Source organism: Engystomops pustulosus, chromosome 7 (genome assembly GCF_040894005.1).
Source record: "Engystomops pustulosus chromosome 7, aEngPut4.maternal, whole genome shotgun sequence".
In the NCBI taxonomy this organism is placed as follows: Eukaryota; Metazoa; Chordata; class Amphibia; order Anura; family Leptodactylidae; genus Engystomops; species Engystomops pustulosus.
This window is the reverse complement of record NC_092417.1, coordinates 111,290,206-111,316,077: the sequence shown is the minus strand read 5'-3', so window position 1 is coordinate 111,316,077 and position 25,872 is coordinate 111,290,206. Positions and strand designations below refer to the sequence as shown.

General features: G+C 45.7%; 1 protein-coding gene across 8 annotated transcripts in view; it reads left to right on the top strand.

Moving 5' to 3' along the window:
* The window catches only part of NLRC5 (NLR family CARD domain containing 5), a 118,210-nt gene that overhangs the window by 74,555 nt on the left and 17,783 nt on the right, over positions 1–25,872 (top strand). For all 8 annotated transcript variants that reach the window (XM_072117559.1, XM_072117557.1, XM_072117556.1 and 5 more), the window contains 11 exons: positions 1,217–1,252; positions 2,026–2,109; positions 3,706–3,789; positions 5,828–5,911; positions 7,149–7,232; positions 8,330–8,419; positions 8,774–8,857; positions 9,390–9,473; positions 16,865–16,936; positions 18,399–18,482; positions 19,201–19,284. In XM_072117559.1, coding sequence (XP_071973660.1) covers positions 1,217–1,252; positions 2,026–2,109; positions 3,706–3,789; positions 5,828–5,911; positions 7,149–7,232; positions 8,330–8,419; positions 8,774–8,857; positions 9,390–9,473; positions 16,865–16,936; positions 18,399–18,482; positions 19,201–19,284 — 870 coding nt within the window. The remainder of the gene's footprint in view (positions 1–1,216; positions 1,253–2,025; positions 2,110–3,705; positions 3,790–5,827; positions 5,912–7,148; positions 7,233–8,329; positions 8,420–8,773; positions 8,858–9,389; positions 9,474–16,864; positions 16,937–18,398; positions 18,483–19,200; positions 19,285–25,872) is intronic.

The window sequence follows — 25,872 nt, the reverse complement described above, 5'->3', positions numbered from 1 at the left end:
GTCCCTGTTCCCAATGGGGCTCACAATCTATGTAACCTACCAGTATGTTTTGGAGTGTAGGAGGAAACTGGAGGACCCAGAGGAAACCCACGCAAACATGGAGGGAACATACAAATTCTTTGCAGATGTTGAACCCAGGTCCCCAGTGCTGCAAGGATGTGATGCTACCCGCTAAGCCACCGTGCCACCCCCTGGTTTATCATGCTTGAATTTGTTGGTAGATTTCCTTTATTGCTCCAGATCCTAATTTATAGTTTCAGCTTTCATTATTTTTGTCATGGTCATGGTCCAGGTCATGGTCTTCCTGGACTAATCGTTATCTTAATTTGAGCAACTGATATTTCTGTAGATCAATTTGTTTTGATACATAAATATGTGTTCATGTGTTCTTGTCTGTGTGTGAAAGAGATTTTCCCATCATAGATCTTAATGAGCCACTGTTAGTTTGTGCCTTGACATTGCTTGATCAGTAGAGGTCCACATGTTGTAATCCCATTTTATCTGACAGTTATCCTTCCAATTAGAGGCTGTGCCTTGCAGCGCTATTCAGTTGACTAAGGTTTGCTCTGCTGTAGCTTCTATGTTGTAATAGATAAGTAGTTATTCTGTCTCCTAGAAAAATTTCTATCAATTACTCTGACCATTAAATTCAATGCGACATGGGGGTTCCATTGGCTGAATTTCTACCAATCAGACAGTGAAGTTTGTTAAAGGAAAAGTCCAAGCCCTGAAAAATGTACTACCCTGGGATAGTTATGTGGCTGTCAGAGACTTTCTCTTGTGTGATCAATTATTGTGATCAACAACTATATATTAACATTTTATTGCTTATTCAGGTAACCAGGAAACGATACAGGGCATAAACCAAGTAGACAAAGACAATAGAAGATCTGCTTTAGTACCGTATTTACATTTATTTTCTATTAAATAACAAATATGACTATTGATTAAATTTACAACTGTATGTTACTATTCCCCTTGCCACAAAAGGTGTGTCCCTAAAAAGGCTGATACTGACAAAGAAATGACAATATCACATTGTGTAAGGCGATGTACATTTCTATAAGTAATAATATACAAAGGGTGTGAAGTATGTTATGTTAAAATATGCTACAAGATAATGCCAGGTCCTCTTCTGTAACTTTATATATTGTGGATTTGTGCCTTGAAATGTTAGTTTACAATAACTTTGTTTTTATTCATATTTGGATTTTAGTGCATCTGCAGGTCTTCAGGCACTGAAATCATTAAGGTAAAATACTTGTTCTTTATGTTACATCACAATACACACTCCCTGAATAAATATCCCTTAATGCCCTTAATATCCCTAACTGACATTGTGGGGGCATATGTGGCTGGCTATACAAGTGTGCCACTGTACCTTACCTTGCACAGGAAAAATATAGAGAATGCTCTATCTTTCCCATGTTTACAGCCAGGCACCATGCCTCGCTATGGAGAGGGGAGGGGTAAGCAGCGCCACCCCCACCTCTTCAGCAGGCTGCTGGGCCTGAGCCAGTGTGAAAGAGGCTTTACTCAGTGTAAGGCCTCTTTCATACTGCCGTATGCAACAAACGAAACTGTGGTATGTAATAAAGACTCTTCTTCTTGTAACAAAGATGACTGTAAGCTATAAATATGTACAAGCAGTCCCACGGGTTACGTACAGGATAGGTTCTGTAGGTTTGTTCTTAAGTTGAATTTGTAAAGTAAAATTTTTTGTGTAGTTGAATTGTTAAGTCAAAACTGTATATTTTATAATTGAAGCTCCAGAAAAAAATGTTTTGGTCTCTGGGTCAATTGGATTTTAAAAATGATGGATTGTCATAAGAACCAGGATTAACAATAAAGCTTCATTACAGACACCTTTAATAACTACTAAAGTACAGTAAATTACCGACATCCAGAGGACCATTTGTAACTAGGGGTTGTCTGTTTTAAAGTAGGGGACCGCCTGTATATGCACACCATTTCTGCCTAAATCACATCTTGAAATGTTATTTTACCAATGTGTTTATACTTTAGGTTTAATGAATGCACACTGCAAATTAATAACTTGAAGTCTCTTGAATCTGTCATTAGAGACAGCATAAGTCTTACTGAGCTGAGGTGAGTGCAAACTCCTAGTGAAAATGTCTGCATGATGGATTTTGCCCAAAGATATCATTAATTTACTACTAGGTGTTTACCATGGAAGGTCATAATGATATTATTGAGTAGAAGGCAGGTCTACAGGGAGAATTAATAATATGTGGGGTAGTGTAGAATTTTTATCAAAAATCGCATCCTTCACATTCAACTAATATTGTGCTGGGTCACATATAGTGAAAACCTCCCATATAAAACCGGTGCAGACTCCCGGTAAAACCGGTATATAACACTTCATTTAAATCACATATTTCTTTATTAATCTTCAATGAAAAAAAAATAATTTACAACAGTTACTATAAATATAAATACAAGGCAAGATTCCAAAATCATTGCAGTAAAAAAATAGGAGCAATCCCTCACCTAGTGGGAAAAGGATAAGTAAATACAAGGTAATAACATACCTCTCTATTGCATAGTATCATACCTAAGTGTTAAAGCGCCTATTCAATACCCTTTGCATAGGGAGTAGAAATTATACTGAATTCACCAGTAGAGTTCCGGTTGAGGAGTGATGTAGGTAATGCCCCCTCCTTGCATAAAAAACTAAATTGTGACGTATCAAAATAACAGATACAGGAGACTTTTATAAAGAAACCTTCCAAAGCCTCAACTTTGCTGATGCAATAACTCCTGTTAACTATACCCATAGAAATTGAATATACAGTGTGTATATATATCATATATAGCAATAATTGCTCCAAAAGTCATAGCACATAGATCAGGCGTGGGGGAATATGGAATCATTTTGTTTACGTTACATGAACTCAGTTTTATTATGATACGTAGGCTAAACCAGTTCAATGAATTTGTCTCAAATAAGTTCAATGTCAAAGGCTACTTCCTAGTGTCAGGTTCACTGGAGAGAATGCTGGTACTTCTGGTTCTTCTGGTGGTGCTAGCAGTGTTCTCCAACCTCCAGCGCGTATCCGCGTAAACTCCTCCTCTCGTCCCGGGCAGCGGCTGCTAAGATCTCGCGCTGTCTAGGAGTTGTGTTCTGAACTGCTGACTTGTGGTACCTCTGCATGGTGCCTGCTATTGTGCTTGGTTATTCTGCACCATGAGGGGTTAATTCTCAGTAGTTGTCCAGCTCCTATGAGGTTCTGGAAGTGGGGTTCTGGCTGCATAAATTGCAGCCTCACTAGTCACCTGTGCCAGTGTTTGAAAACCCTTCAGCACTCGCTCACTGCATTAGGTGTGACTCGCTCTGTATCTGTATCTGTATCTGAATCGTTGTGACCTCGGCTAGTTTTTGACATTGACGTTTTGCCTTCTGACTTTGTTATTGACGTACCCTCTCGTTGTGACTCCGGCTAGTTTACCATTCCTTTGTGTTTTATGTTTGTCAGTCTGCTTGTGTTTCCCTTCCCACACTTATCCAGTGTATTTCGAGTCTTCAAGTAGTCGCCCCACGGTTTAGCGTGGGGGGGCTATAGGAAGGGACAGAGGTTGGGGCAAGCTCAGGGCACACTATCCCCTGTCTTCTGTGTTACCCAACCCTAACACCTAGTCTTTAGGAAATAATTTAGTGTGTAAAATGCTGTTATTTCTTCACAGTTTATCTAGAACCAACCTTGGTGATACAGGGGTTCAGATTGTTTCCAATTTCCAGACCCTCCTTCCAAACCTGAAGATCATTAAGTGAGTAATAATAAATCTTGAGAATAGCTTGAAAATAGTTCCAGTGAGGAGATGAAATGTTGCATCGGTTTCCATGGGTGAATACAGCTTATCACTTTTTTGGAGTGCTGCCTCTTTTCACTGCTTCAAATTTCTTTAATAAAGTATATTGCAACGTTTTCTATTATCATCTGCTTTATTGATTTTTAAATGTTGACTTATCACTGTAGAATTTGCAGTGAAGATGTCTTCAGCTTATTGCAGCACATCTCATCACTGTGTCCCACAAAATATCACTTACATACAATTTATGCTATAACCCTGAATAAATTATTATATAATACATAGCTCCACTGAATATATATTTTATCTACTAAATTGATAAGAATATATGCTATTCATTTATCATATGAATACATATCATATTAAATAATGAATTATAATACATACCTGAATCCCAACCTATAATATACTATACAGCACCCTCTTCTGCTAACCTTCCCCTCTTTGAATGAAAATATCCCTGTGATTTATCTATATACACAGCACCCCATTCATTTCGTTGTTTTTATGCTGCCCCTTAATTAATTGATGCATAGTGCTCCCATTCCTGTGGTCCAAATGAAAATAATAAAAGTCACTTACCTGCCAGCAATCCGAAGGGGCTGCCTCTTCAGTCAGGTGCTACATCGAGATGCAGACGATTACGCTACCTTAGATGATAAATTATACTGTTCGAGAGGCCATAAATAGGCACTTAAAGGAAACCTACCATTTAGAATGGCAGGGGTAAGCTGTAAGTACCGAGCACCAGCTCAGGGTGAGCTGGTGCCGGTACTTACTTTCGTTAGTGATATAAACCGCGGTATCGCGGTTTTAACACTTTTTAAACTTTAGAGCGGAAGGGGCTTCGGCGCTGTGCGCGACCGTGCGCGCGCAACATCTCCGCTATTTCCTATGGAGGCGCGCGCACGATCGTGCGCACGCAGCGCCGAAGCGTCTTCTGCTCTAAAGTTTAAAAAGTGTTAAAACCGCGATACCGCGGTTTATAACACTAACGAAAGTAAGTACCGGCACCAGCTCACCCGGAGCTGGTGCTCGGTACTTACAGCTTACCCCTGCCATTCTAAGTGGTAGGTTTCCTTTAAGAAACTTCACAGGTATGTCTTGTCAGAAAGGCAATCAATAGTATCTGCATTTGAGTAACTGCCTTTGCAGAGGATTTTTGATAGTGTATGTAGGTGCCGTGAACATGTTTCTAATATGACCGCTGTATTGTCTTTAGGGTACTTAAGACGTGACGCCTTTATATGGAGGCATGTTAGAAGAATATTGCAGTACATTGACTTTAGAGGTCTGACCTAATAGATGCCTGCAAATAAAGATATAATGAGTTGTACTACATAAGTAGTGCAGTGCATTATATGCAGTGCAGTGCCCCCCTTGTGGGACAATTTAATTAAAAAAAGGAAAAAATAAAATAGGTTTTAACTTAAAAAATTTGTACTTAAAAACTACACCCCCCAAAAAAAATTAAAAATAAAAATAAGACCCCACACAGCTATAATGACAGAAAAGTATAAAAGTTATAGTTGGTAAAAGAAATTGATTAAACAATGGCCTGGGCATTAATGTGAAGGTGTTTATCCTCCCATCTAAGAGCTGTGTAACCAAACACAGGGAGATTAGATGTGAGCTCATGCAGCCTCCACAGACACACACTGTACAGGTTGCAATAGGCATCTCTTTGGGAAAGAGCAGATTTCAAATTATTGATAATGATGTATATAAGAAAAATATTTACCACATACCCCACACACAATATAAAAATTATCTCAAATGACAGTTATCTCAATGATAGATGCAATTACAATTACCAGCAAATACATTACAATTGATTGAGAGTGGGGTTCAGCAGATATACCCTATTCTTCTTTTCCCTTCACCTATTCTATATGTTTTCCCATAAACAATTAAAATTAAATAAACCTCACTTTGGTTGAAGTGGCTGGAGTCCAATAAATAGGACATAATGTACTCTTTTTTCATTTTGTAACAGATTGGCATCAGTTAACATGTCTGATATTGGCATGGTCCATCTAACAGAAAGTCTAACACACTGTAAATCAGTTCAAGATATTGAGTAAGTACAATCAACCTCCATTCTCAAAAAATGAATACAATAAATCATGTGACAACGGAACACCTTTATCACAAGAGTTAAAAAGTTTTCAATGGGGGATTTTATCAATGTGTCGCAGAGTACGCCAGTTCTGAGTTAGCTCAGAGCAGTGGGCAATTATGCAGGCCATCCAGGTGGGTGACTAAAGCACCCGCCCGAATCACCCACCAGCAGTACGGCCCTACCGTACATATATCAATTGCACCTGTGTTAAGACACAGATGTCACTGTTATGCAGAGCGGGGCAGACAAAACATGTCTGTCTGCCTCTCTCTGTACACCATGGAGGACCGAAGCAGCGTGTGATGATGTCCCTCCATAGAGCCGCGACCAAGCAGAAGAGTCGTGAGAAAACCTGGAGGCGAAATAGGAACAGACATGTATGTATGTATTCATTTTATTATTTAATTAATTGTCACTTGGGGGTGGGGCCTGTATATAGACACTAGGGGCGGAGGGGGGGCTGTATATAGATACTGATGGTAAGTGGAACCTGTATTATTTTGCAGGGCTAAAACAAGCTTCTTCCTGAATTTGATGGCTCATAAAATAGTTTTATTTTGGGGCCTTTTGCCCAGGGATCCCCTTGTCTAAAACCGACCATGCCTACACTAGTCTTTTGCTGTGCAAGATTTATCACTGTGATGATAATTCTGGGGCAGTGTAAGACTGTTGGGCTATAACACCATTAAAAATAGTGGGGGACATTTATCTTATGTTACAATTGTCTCAAAAATCTACACATCTACATCTTTTCAAGATTATCACATTCACTTGCTTTGAAATCCACTTTTACCTACTGCAACATTTGTGAGCATTATTGTTTAATTCATGTTCTGCATAGATGAAAGGTTGTCCATATGAATAATTTTGTATGGTGGGCTGAAGGAACCAAAGTCCAGTGTCACTCAAAGCAAGTAATTGTGTCCATTTTATTTGACCTTGTACACTTTTCATGCTTAGAGGCTGTTTTGGCAATGTATGCAAGCATGACTATGGCCAATGTGAACCAGTAGCTGTATACAGTATAATTGTGGCCCAGAGGAAAAAATACTCCATTTAATTTTTATTTCCGATTTTAAAAAAATTCTCATGACAGGCTATGGTCCACATAAAACAACTACAACGATAATTGTTTTTAAATATGTATTATACAGATTATTTTTTACTACTCACCTACTATAGATGTGTTTTTCAGTTTGTCTAGTAATGCCATTGGTGAGAAGGGAAGACAATCTCTGATACGTCTATTAATGCAGAGGAGGAATTTCCATGCTGTAAAGTAAGTTTATGAAACAAAAATACTACAAATTATGGATAAACTCTGTTTGGACCCCTGTGAACTGAAATCTACATTTAACTTAATTTCGTACATTTCATATAGCTCTACTGTATATGTAAAACCTCTGCTAACGCATAGTCAAGGTAGTAGTTGCGAATAGCGCCCTCTACATGTTAGGAGCTGTTAGGGAGACTGATCACCTCTCTCTGAGGTTTTTTAACGTACTGGAGAACTTTGTAATTGCTGCTGTAGCCACTGCCTGATAAGGCAAGAGTTAACAATGCCAAATGTTATTGTCCAATGATATTTCTTGTGACATTGTGAATCAAGCTGGAAGCTGATTGGAGAGTGGTACCACCTGACCAAGGGAATATATAAACCCCTAGTGGGTGGAAGCACAAGGAGGAGACTTAGACACTCCATCTTGAGGCATATGTCAGCAAAGCAACCATAGGAAAGTGCAGCTCCTGACAAGCTGCACCAGCCCGTGTATTAGTACCAGGAAGCAGAAGTGTCAAGGCAAGCTGCCTGACACATTAGGGCAAGTCAGGAGACTTAAGCCCCAGAGCTGAGATCCACCATCTGGACTCCATCATAGAGCTCCATCTCTACCAGCCCAGCCTGTAGCTACTACCAGGTTGTGAGTAAACCTTTCTGCAGACCAGCTATCTCCATGACCCTTCCAGCTTGCTGAATCTGCTGCTAGTGTTTGTCATTGCCTGCTGTTTAAAGTTGAATAAAGAACTGTAAGTTGAATTGCACAACATGCCTGTCTAATCCCTGGAAAGGCTGCATCACCACGCTCCACCTAACCTCCATCATCTCCCTCCATATTTCTTGCACACACCACCTGCTGGAGATCTGCCAGGCTGTAGTCCTGTCCTCTGGTCCCAATACTCAGCACCATGACCATAGCGTGCCCAAGGCGGCAGAAGCCAGCCATTCTGATATTCCCGGCCCCAGCTGCCTCCAGGCCACAAGAAAAGGCTAGACCCTGGTTCAGGATGTTACATATGTATCAAAAATTTTATTTTTTGGGAAGACCAAATTTCCTTATATTAATTAAATATTTAAAATGCATCATCTCTGTTTTGTAGTGTATGTGACTGCGGTTTCTCAATGACCTCAGAAGAAGGAAAAATGTTTCTCTCACAATTATCAAAGAGTCCCAATCTTCAGAAGATAAAGTAAGAAAACTGATTAATTTGGCTACACAAATTAGGAAAACCTCTACAAATCTACCATCAATCATGTCAATCATGATAAACCAAGCACACAGTGGGAGGAGGGAAGTGTGACAGCCTGTGAATCTCCAGCAAAGGGGAGCTCTGTTATTAGGATAATTTTAAAAGTTGATTTAGTGCCTAGATCTTGATGGAAGATTTCCTTTAAACAAGCTTATGATCTGTAGATAATAGGCTGTTTATATCTAAAAATTGACAATTTTTTAATTCCCTGCTGCATGTTGATGCTGTAATGTCCTATTACTTATTCTAGGAATTCCAGTTATGTTTAATTATACAATTTCCTCTGTTGACCAGTTTGCAGAATATGTCATTGGATGACAGCTCTCTTCTCCTTCTGTGTCAAGCACTTCCACGATTGTTATCAATAAGAAAACTAATGTACGTATATTATCCCTGTGATACTAAAGGATACAGTAACTGTTATTTTCATACTGAAAGTGTTCTACCAGAGAGGAATCAGAATGGGGACGAAATTGAAGTTAAATAAATAGTAATATTACAATTTAAACATAAAAGTATATCCAAATTTTGATTTTTATATAAAAAAAAATCCACCCCAAAAAAATATTAGTCTGAAGAATGTTTCTAAATGTTAAATGATTGCATGTTGTCAGCAGAATGTTGTCTGCTGAAGCTGATTTACAGAATTTTTTTCATTGAAATATGAAAAAGTCTAAAAACCAACCAAAGAGAATGAATACATCTATCTAAGCAAATGTTGACATTAGACAAGTATGGTGCAAAATAAAGACATTTTGGGAACAAAAAAAAGATCAAAGTAGAAAAAACTATTACAAATCCTCCCCACATGTAACAGCATGACTATATTTGTAGATTTGAGTTGAACACCCTTAACTTGTTTTTCATTCTTAGTTATGAAAATCATTTGTTCTTATATTTTATGTTATAGACTTGCCAACAACAAAATAACATGCAAAGGTGTTTTCCACTTGTCTGAAAATATCTACAATTGTACTATGATAGAGAGCATTGAGTAAGTATGGCTACACTACAATTCACCATTTTTCCCTTTTAATGAACATATTTTCTCAGCATTGAGTATTTGTGCTCATGTACATTTCAATCCAAGTATTAAATTCCCTTTTAATGCTAGTGAAGTGGTTGACAGGGGGCATTTTCAAATTGGTTCTTTCTACTTATAGTATCATAGTAAATAAGGTTATAAAAGATGATGATTAGAGATGAGCGAACATACTCGTCCGAGCTTGATGCTCTTCGAGCATTAGCGTACTCGAAACTGCTCGTTGCTCGGACGAATACTTCGCCCGCTCGAGAAAATGGCATCTCCCGCCGTTTTGCTTTTTGGCGGCCAGAAACAGAGCCAATCACAAGCCAGGAGACTCTGCACTCCACCCAGCATGACGTGGTACCCTTACACGTCGATAGCAGTGGTTGGCTGGCCAGATCAGGTGACCCTGGAATAGACTAGCCCCTGCCTGCGCTGCTCGGATCATTCTGTGTCTGGATGCCGCTAGGGAGAGAGCTGCTGCTGGTCAGGGAAAGCGTTAGGCTGTTCTATTAGAATAGTGTTAGGCAGGAGTGATTCAACAAGAACCCAACAGCCCTTCTTAGGGCTACAATAACGTTATACATTTTTTTTTTTTATTTGCAGCTAGTACCATATTGTGAGGAATTTGCAGGGGGACTTGCTACCATTGTGTTTAGCTCTTAGTGACACACATATCCACCTCAAACACCAAAGTGGGACAATTTATTAGGGGTTTGATTTCAATTAGGCACAGTCTGCCAGTTTCTTTTTATTTTACGTTTATTTTTTGATAACTCAGCGTCATCTCATCTGGCATAGCAGTGTGCTTTTATAGTTGGCTAGAAAATAGCCATAGTAGAATCCAAACGGCTTACTTACGCCTACAGTAGCGTTATATATATTTGATTTCTGGTTGATCTGCTGGTGGCTGTACTTGCTGCAGTGCATCTACTACCATATTATGAGGAATTTGCAGTGAGACTTGCGACCGTTGTGTTTAGCGCTTAGTGACGCACATATCCATCGCAAAGACCGAAGTGGGACAATTTATTAGGGGTTGGATTTCAATTAGGCACAGTCTGCCATTTACTTTTTATTTTACGTTTATTTTTTCATAACTCAGCGTCATCTCATCTGGCATAGCAGTGTGCTTTCATAGTTGGCTAGAAAATAGCCATAGGAGAATCCAAACGGCTTACTTAGGCCTACAATAGGGTTATATATTTTATTTCTGGTTGATCTGCTGGTGGCTGGCCTTGCTGTAGTGCATCTACTACCATATTGTGAGGAATTTGCAGGGAGACTTGCGACCGTTGTGTTTAGCGCTTAGTGACGCACATATCCATCGCAAAGACCGAAGTGGGACAATTTATTAGGGGTTGGATTTCAATTAGGCACAGCCTGCCATTTACTTTTTATTTTACGTTTATTTTTTCATAACTCAGCGTCATCTCATCTGGCATAGCATTCTGCTTTCATAGTTGGCTAGAAAATAGCCATAGCAATAGGATAGCATCGTTTGGTTTTAAAAACTAAAAAACACAAAAAAAAACACAAAAAAAAAGTAAAAAAAAAATTAAAGTTATAACTTTCATTTTCAAAATGTTTAACCCGAGGGCTAGGGGTAGAGGACAAGGGCGGGGACGTGGGCGTCCAACTACTGCAGGGGCCAGAGGCCGTGGTCCTGGGCGGGGTGAGACACCACCTGCTGATGAGGGAGCAGGGGAACGCCGCAGAGCTACACTCCCTAGGTTCATGTCTGAAGTTACTGGGAGGCCAGAACAGTGCGAACAGGTGATGTCGTGGATTGCCGACAATGCTTCGAGCAATTTGTCCACCAGTCAGTCTTCCACGCAGTCCACCCATGTCACCGAAATCGGCACTCCTCCAGCTCCTGCACCTCAGCCTCCTCCCCCCCAGTCTGCCCCCTCCCAGGAAAATTTGGCATTTGAACCGGCATACTCTGAGGAACTGTTTTCTGGACCCTTCCCACAGTCACAAACCACTTGTCCGGTTGCTGCTGAGCAATTTTCCGATGCCCAGGTTTTCCACCAGTCGCAGTCTGTGGGTGATGATGACCTTCTTGACGTAGTGGAAGAAGTGTGTAAAGAGGTGTCCGACGATGAGGAGACACGGTTGTCAGACAGTGGTGAAGTTGTTGTCAGGGCAGGAAGTCCGAGGGGGGAGCAGACTGAGGGATCGGAGGATGATGAGGTGACAGACCCAAGCTGGGTTGAGAGGCCGGGTGAACACAGTGCTTCTGAGACGGAGGAGAGTCCTCGACCAGAACAGGTTGGAAGAGGCAGTGGTGGGGCCAGACGGAGAGGCAGGGCCAGAGCTGGTGCATCAGCGCCAAATGTGTCACGTAGTAAAGCTCCCGTGGCGAGGGCTCCCGCGGCGAGGGCTAGATTTTCAGAAGTCTGGAGGTTCTTTAAGGAAACACCGGATGACCGACGGACTGTGGTGTGCAACCTTTGCCAAACCAGGATCAGCAGGGGTTCCACCACTACTAGCTTAACTACCACCAGTATGCGCAGGCATATGAATGCTAAACACCCCACTCAGTGGCACCAAGCCCGTTCACCTCCAGCCGTGCACACCACTGCTCCTTCCCCTGTGTCAGCTGATAGTCAGCCCCCTGCCCAGGACCCTGGCCCAAAAACCCCATCGTCGCCTCCACGATCCTCCACAGCATCCACCAGAGTTCAGCTCTCCATACCCCAGACGCTGGAGCGGAAAAGGAAATATAGTGCAACCCACCCGCACGCCCAAGCCCTCAATGTCCACATCTCCAGATTGCTTAGCCTGGAGATGTTGCCCTATAGGCTGGTAGAGACCGAGGCCTTTCGCAACCTCATGGCGGCGGCCGCCCCTCGGTATTCGGTCCCCAGCCGCCACTACTTTTCCCGATGTGCCGTCCCAGCCCTGCACCAGCACGTGTCAGACAACATCATCCGTGCCCTGACCAACGCCGTTTCTGACAAGGTCCACCTGACCACGGACACGTGGACGAGTGCTGCCGGGCAGGGCCACTATATATCGCTGACGGCACATTAGGTTAACTTGTTGGAGGCTGCGACCGAGTCTGACCCTGCGGCTGGTCATATACTGCCGACGCCGAGGATTGCGGGGCCTACCTCGGTCCAGGTCTTTCAGGCCTACTATGCCTCCTCCTCCTCCCACCCTTCCTCCACCTCCTCCTCCGAACTACCATCCGTGGGCATGGCGCCATCAGTCGCTAGCTCTAGGCACAGCAGCAGTGCCGTCGCTAAGCGACAGCAGGCGGTGCTCAAACTGCTGAGCCTAGGCGATAAAAGGCACACCGCCCAAGAACTATTACAGGGCATCACGGCGCAGACTGATCTGTGGCTGGCACCGCTGAACCTGAAGCCAGGCATGGTTGTGTGTGACAACGGCCGTAACCTGGTGGCGGCTCTGCAACTCGGCAGACTGACACATGAGCCATGCCTGGCCCATGTGTTAAATCTGATAGTTCAGCGTTTCCTCAAGACATACTCCAATCTGTCTGATTTGCTCACGAAGGTGCGCCGCATCTGTGCGCATTTCAGGAAGTCCAGCACAGATGCTGCCACTCTCAGGGCAGCGCAGCTCCGCCTCCAACTGCCCGCTCACCGACTGTTGTGCGACGTGCCCACGAGGTGGAATTCAACATTAACCATGTTATCCAGAGTTTACCAGCAGCGCAGAGCGTTTGTAGACTGCCAGATGTCAACTTCCACCAGAACTGGTAGTCAGGTCAGTCAGCTTCCTCAAGTCTACAATGAGGAGTGGACGTGGATGTCTGATATCTGTCAGGTGCTGAGTAACTTCGAGGAGTCAACACAGATGGTCAGTGCCGATGCCGCCATCATCAGCCTCACCATCCCGCTGCTTGGCCTGTTGAAAAACTCTCTGATCAGCATGAAGTCGGAAGCTTTGCGCTCGTCACAAGAGACGGGGGAAGAAGATTCCCTTGTTGATAGCCAAAGCACCCTCAGGTCTGTTTCTCGGCGCATATCGGAGGAGGTGGAGGAGGATGAGGAGGAAGAGGAGGAGAATGTTGGCGAGACAGAAGAGGGGACCATTGTTCAGTCCTTCACTGTTCAGCGTGTATGGGCAGAAGAAGAGGAGTTGGAGTAGGAGGAAATGGACAGTCAGGCCAGTGAGGGGAGTGAATTCTTGCGCGTTGGGACTCTGGCACATATGGCAGATTTCATGCTAGGCCGCCTATCCTGTGACCCTCGCGTTCAAAGAATTTATTCCAGCACCGATTACTGGGTATTCACTCTCCTGGACCCACGGTACAAGCAAAATCTTTCCACTCTCATCCCTGGAGAGGAAAGGAGTGTGAGAATGCATGAATACCAGCAGGCCCTGGTGCACAAGCTGAAACAGTATTTCCCTTCTGACAGCGCTAGCGGCAGAGTGCGTAGTTCTGCGGGACAAGTAGCGAGGGAGAGTAGGCGAGCAGGCAGCTTGTCCAACACTGGCAAGGGTACGCTTTACAAGGCTTTTGCCAGCTTTATGTCACCCCAGCAAGACACTGTCACCTGTCCCCAGTCTCGGCAGAGTAGGGCTGATCTTTACAGAAAGATGGTGAGGGAGTACGTAGCTGACCATACCATCGTCCTAAATGATCACACAGCTCCCTACAACTACTGGGTTTCAAAGCTGGACATGTGGCAGGAACTGGCGCTGTACGCCTTGGAGGTTCTTGCCTGCCCTGCCGCTAGCGTGTTGTCCGAGCGGGTTTTCAGTGCAGCTGGTGGCATCATCACCGATAAGCGTACACGCCTGTCGACTGACAGCGCTGAAAGGCTGACGCTTATCAAGATGAATAAAGCCTGGATTTCTCAGGATTTCCATTCTCCACCAGGTGAAGGAAGCTCAACCTGAATAATTTATGCACTCCTCTTCCTCATTTTCCTCCTTCTCCTCCTCTTTGTACACTAAAGCAGAGGAAACTGGCTATTTTTTGCCAGGGCCAACTGGCTCTAGCTATAGTACTCTATGTTTTTAATTTTTCTGGAGGACCACCTACCTGCTCCTCTGGTTTGAAAACTTTTTTGGACTGCCACATACAGGCACTCAATCTATTAAATTTTTCGTGAGGACCACCTTTTTGCTCCTCTGGTTTGAAAACCTTTTTGGACTGCCACATACAGGCACTCAATCTATTTAAGTTTTTCTGGAGGACCACCTACCTGCTCCTCTGGTTTGAAAACTTTTTTGGACTGCCACATACAGGCACTATCCAAATTAAATTGTCTCCATAGCAGCCTCCACACGTTGTCTCCATTGCTACCTCCAAAAGTCGTCCATATAGCTGCCTCCATACATCGTCCCCTTATCAAACGAGGTGTGTCAGGCAGAAATTTGGGTTGTTTTCATGGTTTCCACATCAAAGTTGTTAACTTTGTCGCCACCCTGCTGTGTTATCCACAAAATATACTGGCAAACTTTTATGATTAACCGATATTATTTCAGCGCTTCTTGCGCATCTGTTTACATTCTCCTCACCCGCCATATCCCAAACTTATAAGAACGCTACTACACTTAACTTGGTGGAGGCTGGGACCAAGTCTGACCCTGGGGCTGGTCATATACTGCCGACGCCGAGGATTGCGGGGCCTACCTCGGTCCAGGTCTCAAAGGCCTACTATACCTCCACCTCCTCCCACCCCTCCTCCACCTCCTCCTCCTCCGAATTACCATCCGTGGGCATGGCGCCATCAGTCGGTAGCTCTAGGCACAGCAGCAGTGCCGTCGCTAAGCGACAGCAGGCGGTGCTCAAACTGCTGAGCCTAGGCGATAAAAGGCACACCGCCCAAGAGCTATTACAGGGCATTCCACATCAAACTTGTTAACTTTGTCGCCACCCTGCTGTGTAATCCACAAAATATACTGCCAAACTTTTACCATTTACCGATATTATTTCAGCGCTTCTTGCGCATCTGTTTACATTCCCCTCACCCGCCATATCCCAAACTTATAAGAACGCTACTACACTTGATCTTATACAAAAGGTTCTTAGAAGTGCTGTTTGGGGAGTAGCCTAGAGACAGGGGCTTGGATTGGCGAAAGCTCGCCTGGCAGCGGAGCGCCAGCTCCATCCCAAGATCCAACTAACATAGTTTTAACTACAGCACCTTTAATCTACTACTAGTTCACTGCCTCCATACATGGTCCCCTTATCAAACGAGCTGTGTAAGGCAGAATTTTCAGGTGTTTCACCACATACATAGTGGAACTCGGCGCGTCTGTCGCCGCCATGCTGGAGACCTGCAGTTGCAATCATAGAAGCGCAATATGGATGCCCCATACTGTCGCTCTTAATCATGGAAGTCCTCTCCATGGCTGCCTCCAAATGTCGTCCCCTTATCAAACGAGCTGTGTCAGGCTCATTTTTCGGGTGTTTCACCAGATACGTTATGGAACTTGGTCACTATGTCGCCACCATGCTGTGTTATCGACTAAATATACCGTCAACCTTTTGTTCACAGAGGAAATAATTTCAGCGCTTCTTGCTCACCTCCTTTGGTTCCTCTCTGCCACCCATTGGTTTGAAGCCTGAGTCCATTTAGGGTATGTCGCCATGCCACTCTCTAGCCTGCCGCTGCTGCCGATGCCTCTGCATGCCGTCCCCTATAGTGTCAGGGTCAATTATTGCATGTTTTAGATGCTATCTAGCTTCATTCTGTCACTCTGTCATGGCCATGCTGTTGCCCATAATTTTGGCATAATGGTGCGTTTAAGCAGCCTCAGAGGCATCCATGCATGCTGCCCCTGCTGTTTCCTGTCCATTTCCGTGGTGTTTCCATCCTTTTCTGAGGTTTCCAGGTGTTTGGCCAAGCTTCCCTGTGCAGAGCCTTGGTCCCCTTGAAAAATGCTCGAGTCTCCCATTGACTTCAATGGGGCTCGTTATTCGAGACGAGCACTCGAGCATCGGGAAAAGTTCGTCTCGAATAACGAGTACCCGAGCATTTTAGTGCTCGCTCATCTCTAATGATGATCTATGAAATCCAACCTATAAATTGTGGATCCAGAGGAGAGCAAAAAAAAAACATACAAGCCAGATAAAAAAGCAACAAAATTTCAGAGCTATCCAGGCCCATATTTTAAATTATATTTTTACATACACTGATGAAGTTTATTCCCAGCTCATGACAGTGGCAGCCTATAATTGGCCAAAACTATGGCATGTTAAGTCCATATGACGGATGCAGCAAGTAATTATTTATTGCCTGTAAACTTGTAGATGCATCGCTCTGCAGTGAACCTTAAACACAAAGCAATAATATTTTTGTAATCAAGAATATTTGTGAAGTTATGTGTATTATTGTTATTATTTCATTATAATTCTTTTTATTTTGCAGTTTGAGCTTTAATGGCATTGGTGATGTTAATATGGCCTTTCTGCCTAATTTAAAGTGCTTGAAGAAAATTAAGTAAGTATTTTTCTGTATGCTAATTGAAATGGATGGCTTTGTTTTAATGCTACTAGTTTTCAAACACTGTGCCATCATATGCTACCCATTGTACTGAGTAAATAGTACCTCCAAGCACTTTTCCTTTTTTTAAGTCCATACAGAGAACATACCCTATAAGTGCTCATTCACTGTAATGTAGAAAAAATTCTATGGAACTTAATTGGCCTATAAAATAATTGTTATTGTGTTAATAACACTAGATTAGATTACAATATTCCAAAGAGTTGTTGGAAAGTGAATTACCCATTCAGATTTAAATATTTTAAATATTAGCAAGTTGTTTTTTTATTTTATTTAAAAATGAAGACTACGACAATAAAACTGTGACAAATGGTAAACTCAAAAACACTTCTCCAGAATGGGAAAAATAACATTCACTTACCATATACTTTAGTAGAAAGTCATCTCATCCAACCCCCCTCTCCTTACATATGTATGCTAGGCTCACTTGAATAGTGCATGTATCTTGATAGGGGAGCGTGTTGAAAGTTGGCAGTTGAAATTCAGGCCATTGCCTTCAAATGCCCATCACATTCAGCAGGACCCAATATTTGAAATATGGTTGGCCAATTCCATTGAATTCACTGAGATCTGTTGGTAAATATATACAGTAATGTATATGGCCAGCGTAAGAATTCCATTGAATAAGATATACAATGAATGCCCTTTGGAAAAGGATATTTATCCTTATCCTTTACATCCCAACTGATTCCTGATTGATCGCACAGAGAAGGGAGCAGCTGTAAGGTGACAGCATCTCTATCCAAATGCTTGGAATTGAGCAGCTATCATTTTGCTAGCTTTAAAATCAATTTCTAGCACCTCACATGCAATAAATGGTTTTAGTTCATTGGAATTATATCTAAAATTATGTAAAAGCATCTAGAACATAATCATGCTTACATATTTAATTTTTTCATGGAAAGTACACTTAGTCCTAATATAAGCTAGCTTTGCCTTGGGCCCAAAACACTGTATGTATGGTATGCAGAGTCACAAAAGCCATGCACCCATCTGAAATCAGTAGAAAATACCACTGTCAGCTCCATAGAGAGGACCAACATATAAGAATGTCGTTTTTTTGCTGCTTCTTTCAAAAAAATGGTGAACGCATGGTACATAGATATTGACCCAATGGGGGAATTCATTAAGACTACTGGTGTAAATAACGTACTGGCTGATATTCACTAAGATGCTCCTCTTAGTGAACATGGGTGCAAACCAGACCAGATCAGAACTCTGAGTTTTCTTCTTTTTGTCTCTGTCGGTTTTCCAGCGGAAACTATAGTAAATGAGTGATCTACAGTGTATAAAATAATTTTCTTCAGTGATTATATTTGCATGTGTTATTAAAAGATTGATGAGGCCAAAATCTACAAAAATGTACGTTAATGCCAATGTATTATTTGCTACTTTTCAGACTCTCACAGTGTAACATCAGTACAGTGGGAGGATTAAATCTTACAACCACGCTACAACAGTGTCCACTTGTGGAAGAGATTGAGTGAGTCAGCTACAAATAGCCTTGGATATAAGACCTGCACCCTATTGCAAATATTTAATTCAATGTATTTGGTAAAACCTTTTAACTGCAAGACATTTTATTTATTGCTATGCATTAGAGGAATAGTACAGCATTGTTTACACAGTTGTGGGGGGGGGGGGTTGTGTTTTCTTCTACTCTTTATGAAGCCTTAAAGAACAGTAATTTTTTACTTTGAGGTTACAAGAAGGTGCAATACCTTCACTGCACTATAATTGCAATGCAATTATATAGCATTGCAGTAAATTCTGACCGCTAGTAAATTCTGTACTGCTACTGGGCCTTCACTAGACCCCTGTCTGACATAGCAGTGCACCTTCTGATTGTGGCGTGGGATGCCAATGCGGAGGAATAGTCCTCAGAAGGTCTTAGCCGCAGCAGTCATTATTAACCACAGCTTCGAAGGTTTAAATGGCTGTCTTCTGTGGCACAGGCTAAACTTCTGAGCCTGTGCAATGACTATGATGGTATATTACGTTGCGGTGCGGGAAAGTAGGCTTCAGTATTACTTGAAAAAAACAGTTTTGGAGAACTAGTTTTCAAGTGCGTAATTGACAATAAAACTAACTTAAACTAGTATTGTTTTTAGGCAGAAGAAATTAGATGGGGTACCACGTACCAGTATTTTGTGCATCCTTTGTAAATTATATAAATTTAGTGTATTTTCCATTTTTTGCAGTTTATCTGGAAATAATTTTGAAAACAAAACCACAAGTCACTTATTCACTGCTTTGTCTCAAGTAAAGCATTTAAAGGTTCTTCAGTAAGTAAAAAGAATTTGTACAATTTATATATCAGATTGCGTCCGAGACCTTTACAGCAGTAGATCATCCTGACCATTATTGGCCAGGGGTTTCTCTGGGGGGCCCAGCTCCCTGCACTTGTACAGAAGCTCAGTCCACTAACGGGGGGCACATGCAGCACCAGTGCTGGAGCATCTTCAGTAGAGATTCTGGCCTAGATGTATTATTGTGTCTGCTCCAATTTTAGTCTATGTTTGAATGAAAAAAGTGTCTGTGTTTGGAGCTTGCGCATTTATTATGTTTTTGCGTTACTGTTGTGTTGCAGCTGCATTTCGTCCAACGCTTTTGAAAACTGTGCACTTAAAGGGACATGTTGGTGTGTGTTCCTAGTGTACATCACATTTATTACTGCGCCACTGCTCAAAATGCACCAAGAATAAAAAAGGTGCAACATCACGAAAACAGACAAGTTTAACTAAGAGCGTGCAACACTACTAAATACTGTGGCGCAAAGTGCTTATTAGTGGGGCAAACTGAACTAAGGCAGATTGTTCAAGTATCTGGCCCTCTGTCTCTCCTTCCTCCGCTGCACTGTTGTGATAACTTTGCTGTGTAGTAGTCAGTGGCAGGAGGGAAAGGTAAGACAGGAGAGTGACACTGGAAGGAGAACCGGAAGAGAATGCCAGGACTTCCTGTATAGTGCAACATTGTGCATTTCCCCTCTCACCCCAGTGACTCTCCAGACCTGTTCTCCACACTCCAGCTACTTCTCCCTGAGCTCTACATGCCCCACAAACTGCTCACCCCTGGCCTACCCCAGCTGTCAACACCTTTCCTGAGGGGCATAACTAGGGAAGGCAGGGCCCCATAGCATCTTTTACATATATATGTGTATATATATGTGTATATATTGATATACACATTTATACACTTTCACAGATTTGCTTACCTGTAGCTGCGGACCACATCGGGGAAGTACATGGCAGAGAGATCCCTATTCCTATCATTCTGCTGCCCTCCCCCTGATTCATGTACAATATGCAGCATAATATGTATATAATGGTGCACATCCTCCATTACACAGTGTATCAGGTAGGATGCTGGGGCCCCCTGACACTGCAGGCCCCATAGCAGCTGCTATGGCTGCTACCTCTGTAGTTACGCCACATAGCTGTCTGTATAGAGTGGAGTATGTATAAGTGTGGAATGTTTGAGTTACAGACATTTGTATACAAATGGAATATGTATGTATGTGTATATATGGGAGTAAGACCAAGTTCAGCAATCGCCTGGTTCTGTTACACATTCTGTTATTAATAGGGGGTAAATGCTATTTTTTTTCACTGTTAATAATGGATGTGGATTGTAAGTTCTGTTTAAGTCTATGGAGAACTGAAGGTACATAGAAGACCTACTTGCAGGTGTGAACAAGGCCTAACGGGCATATACATATAATATGAATAAATGAAATCTCAATACTTGAGAGATTTGTATTTGTGTGAGTAATCTGTGCACATATGGAATATAGTATCTACTTACAATATGTAAAAAAGTGGAATATGTATATATCATGGGGGATATTTATCAGTGACTCTATGCCAATTTTTTTTGCACACTGCAAGAAATTAATTCTAAAATTACGCCCCCTCCATGGAGGGGCATGGAGGGGGCGCAGCTGCAGGGCGTTCCTGCCCAACGGATGCACACTTCACACTTTCAGGCCTGAAAGTTTGCTGTTTTTTTTACACAACACTGTGGCAGGTTGGTCCTTGCGTAGTTTTGTTCACCAGCACAGCACGGATGGCAGCCATATCAGAAGGCATAGACCATGGCGGCAGGGAACGGGGCTTTCATGTGACAGAAATTGGGGCAGCTCTGCCAAAAGGTCACTAACTCCACAGTCCTGTTTTTCTGGTCACTCTAGCAGTGCTTGAGATAAATGTGGGCATTCCTTCCTAGTCCCTTATTCCTCTAATGTATAGCAGAGGAGCTTCATTCCTGAGCTCCAAGTGCAACACGCAATTATCTAAACTAAAAAGGGGATCAGGGGTGCACAAGCCCCATGCAGCCTGTCAAGCCATGAGTCGCGGTCTACACCCTAGTGACAGTCAATGGGGTAGATTTATAAATAGGCCTGCTGTTTGCAATAGTTCTATTTCTGCCTCTGGAGCTTTGGTGCTTTTCTGATTTATTTAAAAAAAAAAGCATATGCAATTCATCTGAGATGAGTCCAATAACAGTCCTGCATATTCATTGTTCCCTGCACTCCCCTGCCTCCCCGTTCCTGATTGACAAGTCTCACTGCTACCACCATGCTGCCGAAACTAGTAATAAAGGACCATCTGCCAATATACAGAAATATACAGCTTCCTTTACTTTCCCCTGCTCACCTCTGTGAGGCTTAAGAGAATTGCCGACCCCAATCCTTGTCTGACAACGCACAGCGGGGATCGCGATTGGACGGGTAAGTAAATGTACCCCATTGACTATTGGCATCACTTTTTCAGAAAACCTAATAACATGATTCAGGAAAAAAGCCAAATCAGTATGTTTATTCCATAAGGGTTCTTAGTCATAGGGGCAGAGGCAGGCGGTTGCGGTGTGCAGGTAATATGCACTAAGTACTCCCTTATGGTCTTGTATATTGCACATATAGAAAGGGGTAGACTGTCTTTCCCTCTCTAGTGAAATAACATTGATTATTTTTTGGCACTTTAAAAATACAGCAATAGAGGATATGCACTAAGCACTTTATTGCTTGAGACTTTGCTTCCCATGTTGTCCAGAACTGTGATTGTTACTTACTCTTTATTAAAGGAAACATTAACATCCACTATTTGCAGTATGGAACACTGGATGTGATAATGCATGATATGTTGTTAAGAGTTAGTACTGACATCAGGGGCGCACCAGTCATGAGGCGAGTTGAGACTTTCGCCTCAGGGCGGCACGCCTCCTGCTGGTGGAGGGGCGGCATTTTGAAGGCTACCAGGCTGCTCGGCTACTACTTACAATAGTAGTTGCATCATTCAGATGCAAGTACCATTGCTGACAGCACCGCGCAGGACGTCCTGTGCGGCGCTGCTTTGACATAGGAAGCGCTTACTAGCACTTCCTGTGTCACTAGTGCAGAGGCAGCCAGGAGGAGTGAGGGGGAGCAGGAGTAGCGGGAGCGCCACATTCAAACCTGTGGCTGCAGCGTCGGACTGGCCCACCGGATTACCGGAGAAACCTCCGGTGGGCCCTAAGTACCGACGCTGACTTCAGAAGTGGAGTCGGGCTGCCGGGGCCACCGGGAGCTGGCGGACGCTGTTTCCGCCAGCACCTGATCACAGCTGGGAGTCGGACACTCCCCAGCAGGGCTGCTGGCAGAGACGCGCTGCGCACAACGATGTACGCAAGCGCCGCCCCCGCCAGCATCAGAGCGCGGACGCCGCGGCTCTTGTGAGTAGGGCAGGAGTGTGCGGCGCCTGACAGAGGCGCGTGCGCGTAACAGCTTACACCCGGAGCCGGAGGTGAGTGGCAGCTCTCGGCCCTGTGATGGCATAATGGCAGCTCTGGGAGAGCCAGGGGGAAGGGGGCCTTGATTGCTGCTGTAGTGGGTGACTTTAATGGCTGCTGTAGGGGGTGGGAGGGGGTGGCTTTAATGGCTGCTGTAGGGGGTGGGAGGGGGTGGCTTTAATGGCTGCTGTAGGGGGTGGGAGGGGGTGGCTTTAATGGCTGCTGTAGGAGGTGAGGGTGGCTTTAATGGCTGCTGTAGGGGGTGGGAGGGGTGGCTTTAATGGCTGCTGTAGGGGGTGGGAGGGGGGGCTTTAATGGCTGCTGTAGGGGGTGGGAGGGGGGGGCTTTAATGGCTGCTGTAGGGGGTGGGAGGGGGGGGGCTTTAATGGCTGCTGTAGGGGGTGGGAGGGGGGGGGCTTTAATGGCTGCTGTAGGGGGTGGGAGGGGGGGGCTTTAATGGCTGCTGTAGGGGGTGGGAGGGGGGGGGGCTTTAATGGCTGCTGTAGGGGGTGGGAGGGGGGGGCTTTAATGGCTGCTGTAGGGGGTGGGAGGGGGGGGGCTTTAATGGCTGCTGTAGGGGGTGGGAGGGGGGGGCTTTAATGGCTGCTGTAGGGGGTGGGAGGGGGGGGGCTTTAATGGCTGCTGTAGGGGGTGGGAGGGGGGGGGCTTTAATGGCTGCTGTAGGGGGTGGGAGGGGGGGGGCTTTAATGGCTGCTGTAGGGGGTGGGAGGGGGGGGGCTTTAATGGCTGCTGTAGGGGGTGGGAGGGGGGGGGGCTTTAATGGCTGCTGTAGGGGGTGGGAGGGGGGGGCTTTAATGGCTGCTGTAGGGGGTGGGAGGGGGGGGGCTTTAATGGCTGCTGTAGGGGGTGGGAGGGGGGGGGGGCTTTAATGGCTGCTGTAGGGGGTGGGAGGGGGGGGGGGCTTTAATGGCTGCTGTAGGGGGTGGGAGGGGGGGGGGCTTTAATGGCTGCTGTAGGGGGTGGGAGGGGGGGGGCTTTAATGGCTGCTGTAGGGGGTGGGAGGGGGGGGGCTTTAATGGCTGCTGTAGGGGGTGGGAGGGGGGGGCTTTAATGGCTGCTGTAGGGGGTGGGAGGGGGGGGGCTTTAATGGCTGCTGTAGGGGGTGGGAGGGGGGGGGCTTTAATGGCTGCTGTAGGGGGTGGGAGGGGGGGGGCTTTAATGGCTGCTGTAGGGGGTGGGAGGGGGGGGGCTTTAATGGCTGCTGTAGGGGGTGGGAGGGGGGGGCTTTAATGGCTGCTGTAGGGGGTGGGAGGGGGGGGGCTTTAATGGCTGCTGTAGGGGGTGGGAGGGGGGGGGCTTTAATGGCTGCTGTAGGGGGTGGGAGGGGGGGGGCTTTAATGGCTGCTGTAGGGGGTGGGAGGGGGGGGCTTTAATGGCTGCTGTAGGGGGTGGGAGGGGGGGGGCTTTAATGGCTGCTGTAGGGGGTGGGAGGGGGGGGGCTTTAATGGCTGCTGTAGGGGGTGGGAGGGGGGGGCTTTAATGGCTGCTGTAGGGGGTGGGAGGGGGGGGCTTTAATGGCTGCTGTAGGGGGTGGGAGGGGGGGCTTTAATGGCTGCTGTAGGGGGTGGGAGGGGGGGGCTTTAATGGCTGCTGTAGGGGGTGGGAGGGGGGGGGCTTTAATGGCTGCTGTAGGGGGTGGGAGGGGGGGGGCTTTAATGGCTGCTGTAGGGGGTGGGAGGGGGGGGGCTTTAATGGCTGCTGTAGGGGGTGGGAGGGGGGGGCTTTAATGGCTGCTGTAGGGGGTGGGAGGGGGGGGCTTTAATGGCTGCTGTAGGGGGTGGGAGGGGGGGGCTTTAATGGCTGCTGTAGGGGGTGGGAGGGGGGGGCTTTAATGGCTGCTGTAGGGGGTGGGAGGGGGGGGCTTTAATGGCTGCTGTAGGGGGTGGGAGGGGGGGGGGCTTTAATGGCTGCTGTAGGGGGTGGGAGGCTTTAATGGCTGCTGTAGGGGGTGGGAGGGGGGGGGGCTTTAATGGCTGCTGTAGGGGGTGGGAGGGGGGGGCTTTAATGGCTGCTGTAGGGGGTGGGAGGGGGGGGCTTTAATGGCTGCTGTAGGGGGTGGGAGGGGGGGGCTTTAATGGCTGCTGTAGGGGGTGGGAGGGGGGGGCTTTAATGGCTGCTGTAGGGGGTGGGAGGCTTTAATGGCTGCTGTAGGGGGTGGGAGGGGGGGGGCTTTAATGGCTGCTGTAGGGGGTGGGAGGCTTTAATGGCTGCTGTAGGGGGTGGGAGGGGGGGGCTTTAATGGCTGCTGTAGGGGGTGGGAGGGGGGGCTTTAATGGCTGCTGTAGGGGGTGGGAGGGGGGGGCTTTAATGGCTGCTGTAGGGGGTGGGAGGGGGGGGCTTTAATGGCTACTGTAGGGGGTGGCAGGGGGGGCTTTAATGGCTACTGTAGGGGGTGGCAGGGGGGGCTTTAATGGCTGCTGTAGGGGGTGGGAGGGGGGGGCTTTAATGGCTGCTGTAGGGGGTGGGAGGGGGGGGCTTTAATGGCTGCTGTAGGGGGTGGGAGGGGGGGGCTTTAATGGCTGCTGTAGGGGGTGGGAGGGGGGGCTTTAATGGCTGCTGTAGGGGGTGGGAGGGGGGGGCTTTAATGGCTGCTGTAGGGGTGGGAGGGGGGGGGCTTTAATGGCTGCTGTAGGGGGTGGGAGGGGGGCTTTAATGGCTGCTGTAGGGGGTGGGAGGGGGGGCTTTAATGGCTGCTGTAGGGGGTGGGAGGGGGGGCTTTAATGGCTGCTGTAGGGGGTGGGAGGGGGGGCTTTAATGGCTGCTGTAGGGGGTGGGAGGGGGGGCTTTAATGGCTGCTGTAGGGGGTGGGAGGGGGGGTGGCTTTAATGGCTGCTGTAGGGGGTGGGAGGGGGGGTGGCTTTAATGGCTGCTGTAGGGGGTGGGAGGGGGGGTGGCTTTAATGGCTGCAGTAGGGGGGGGGGCTTTAATGGCTGCTGGAGGGGGGGGGGCTTTAATGGCTGCTGTAGGGGGTGTGAGGGGGGGCTTTTAATGGCTGCTGTGGGAGGGGGGGGGCTTTAATGGCTGTGGGAGGGGGGGCTTTAATGGCTGCTGTAGGGGGTGGGAGGGGGGGGCTCTTGTGAGTAGGG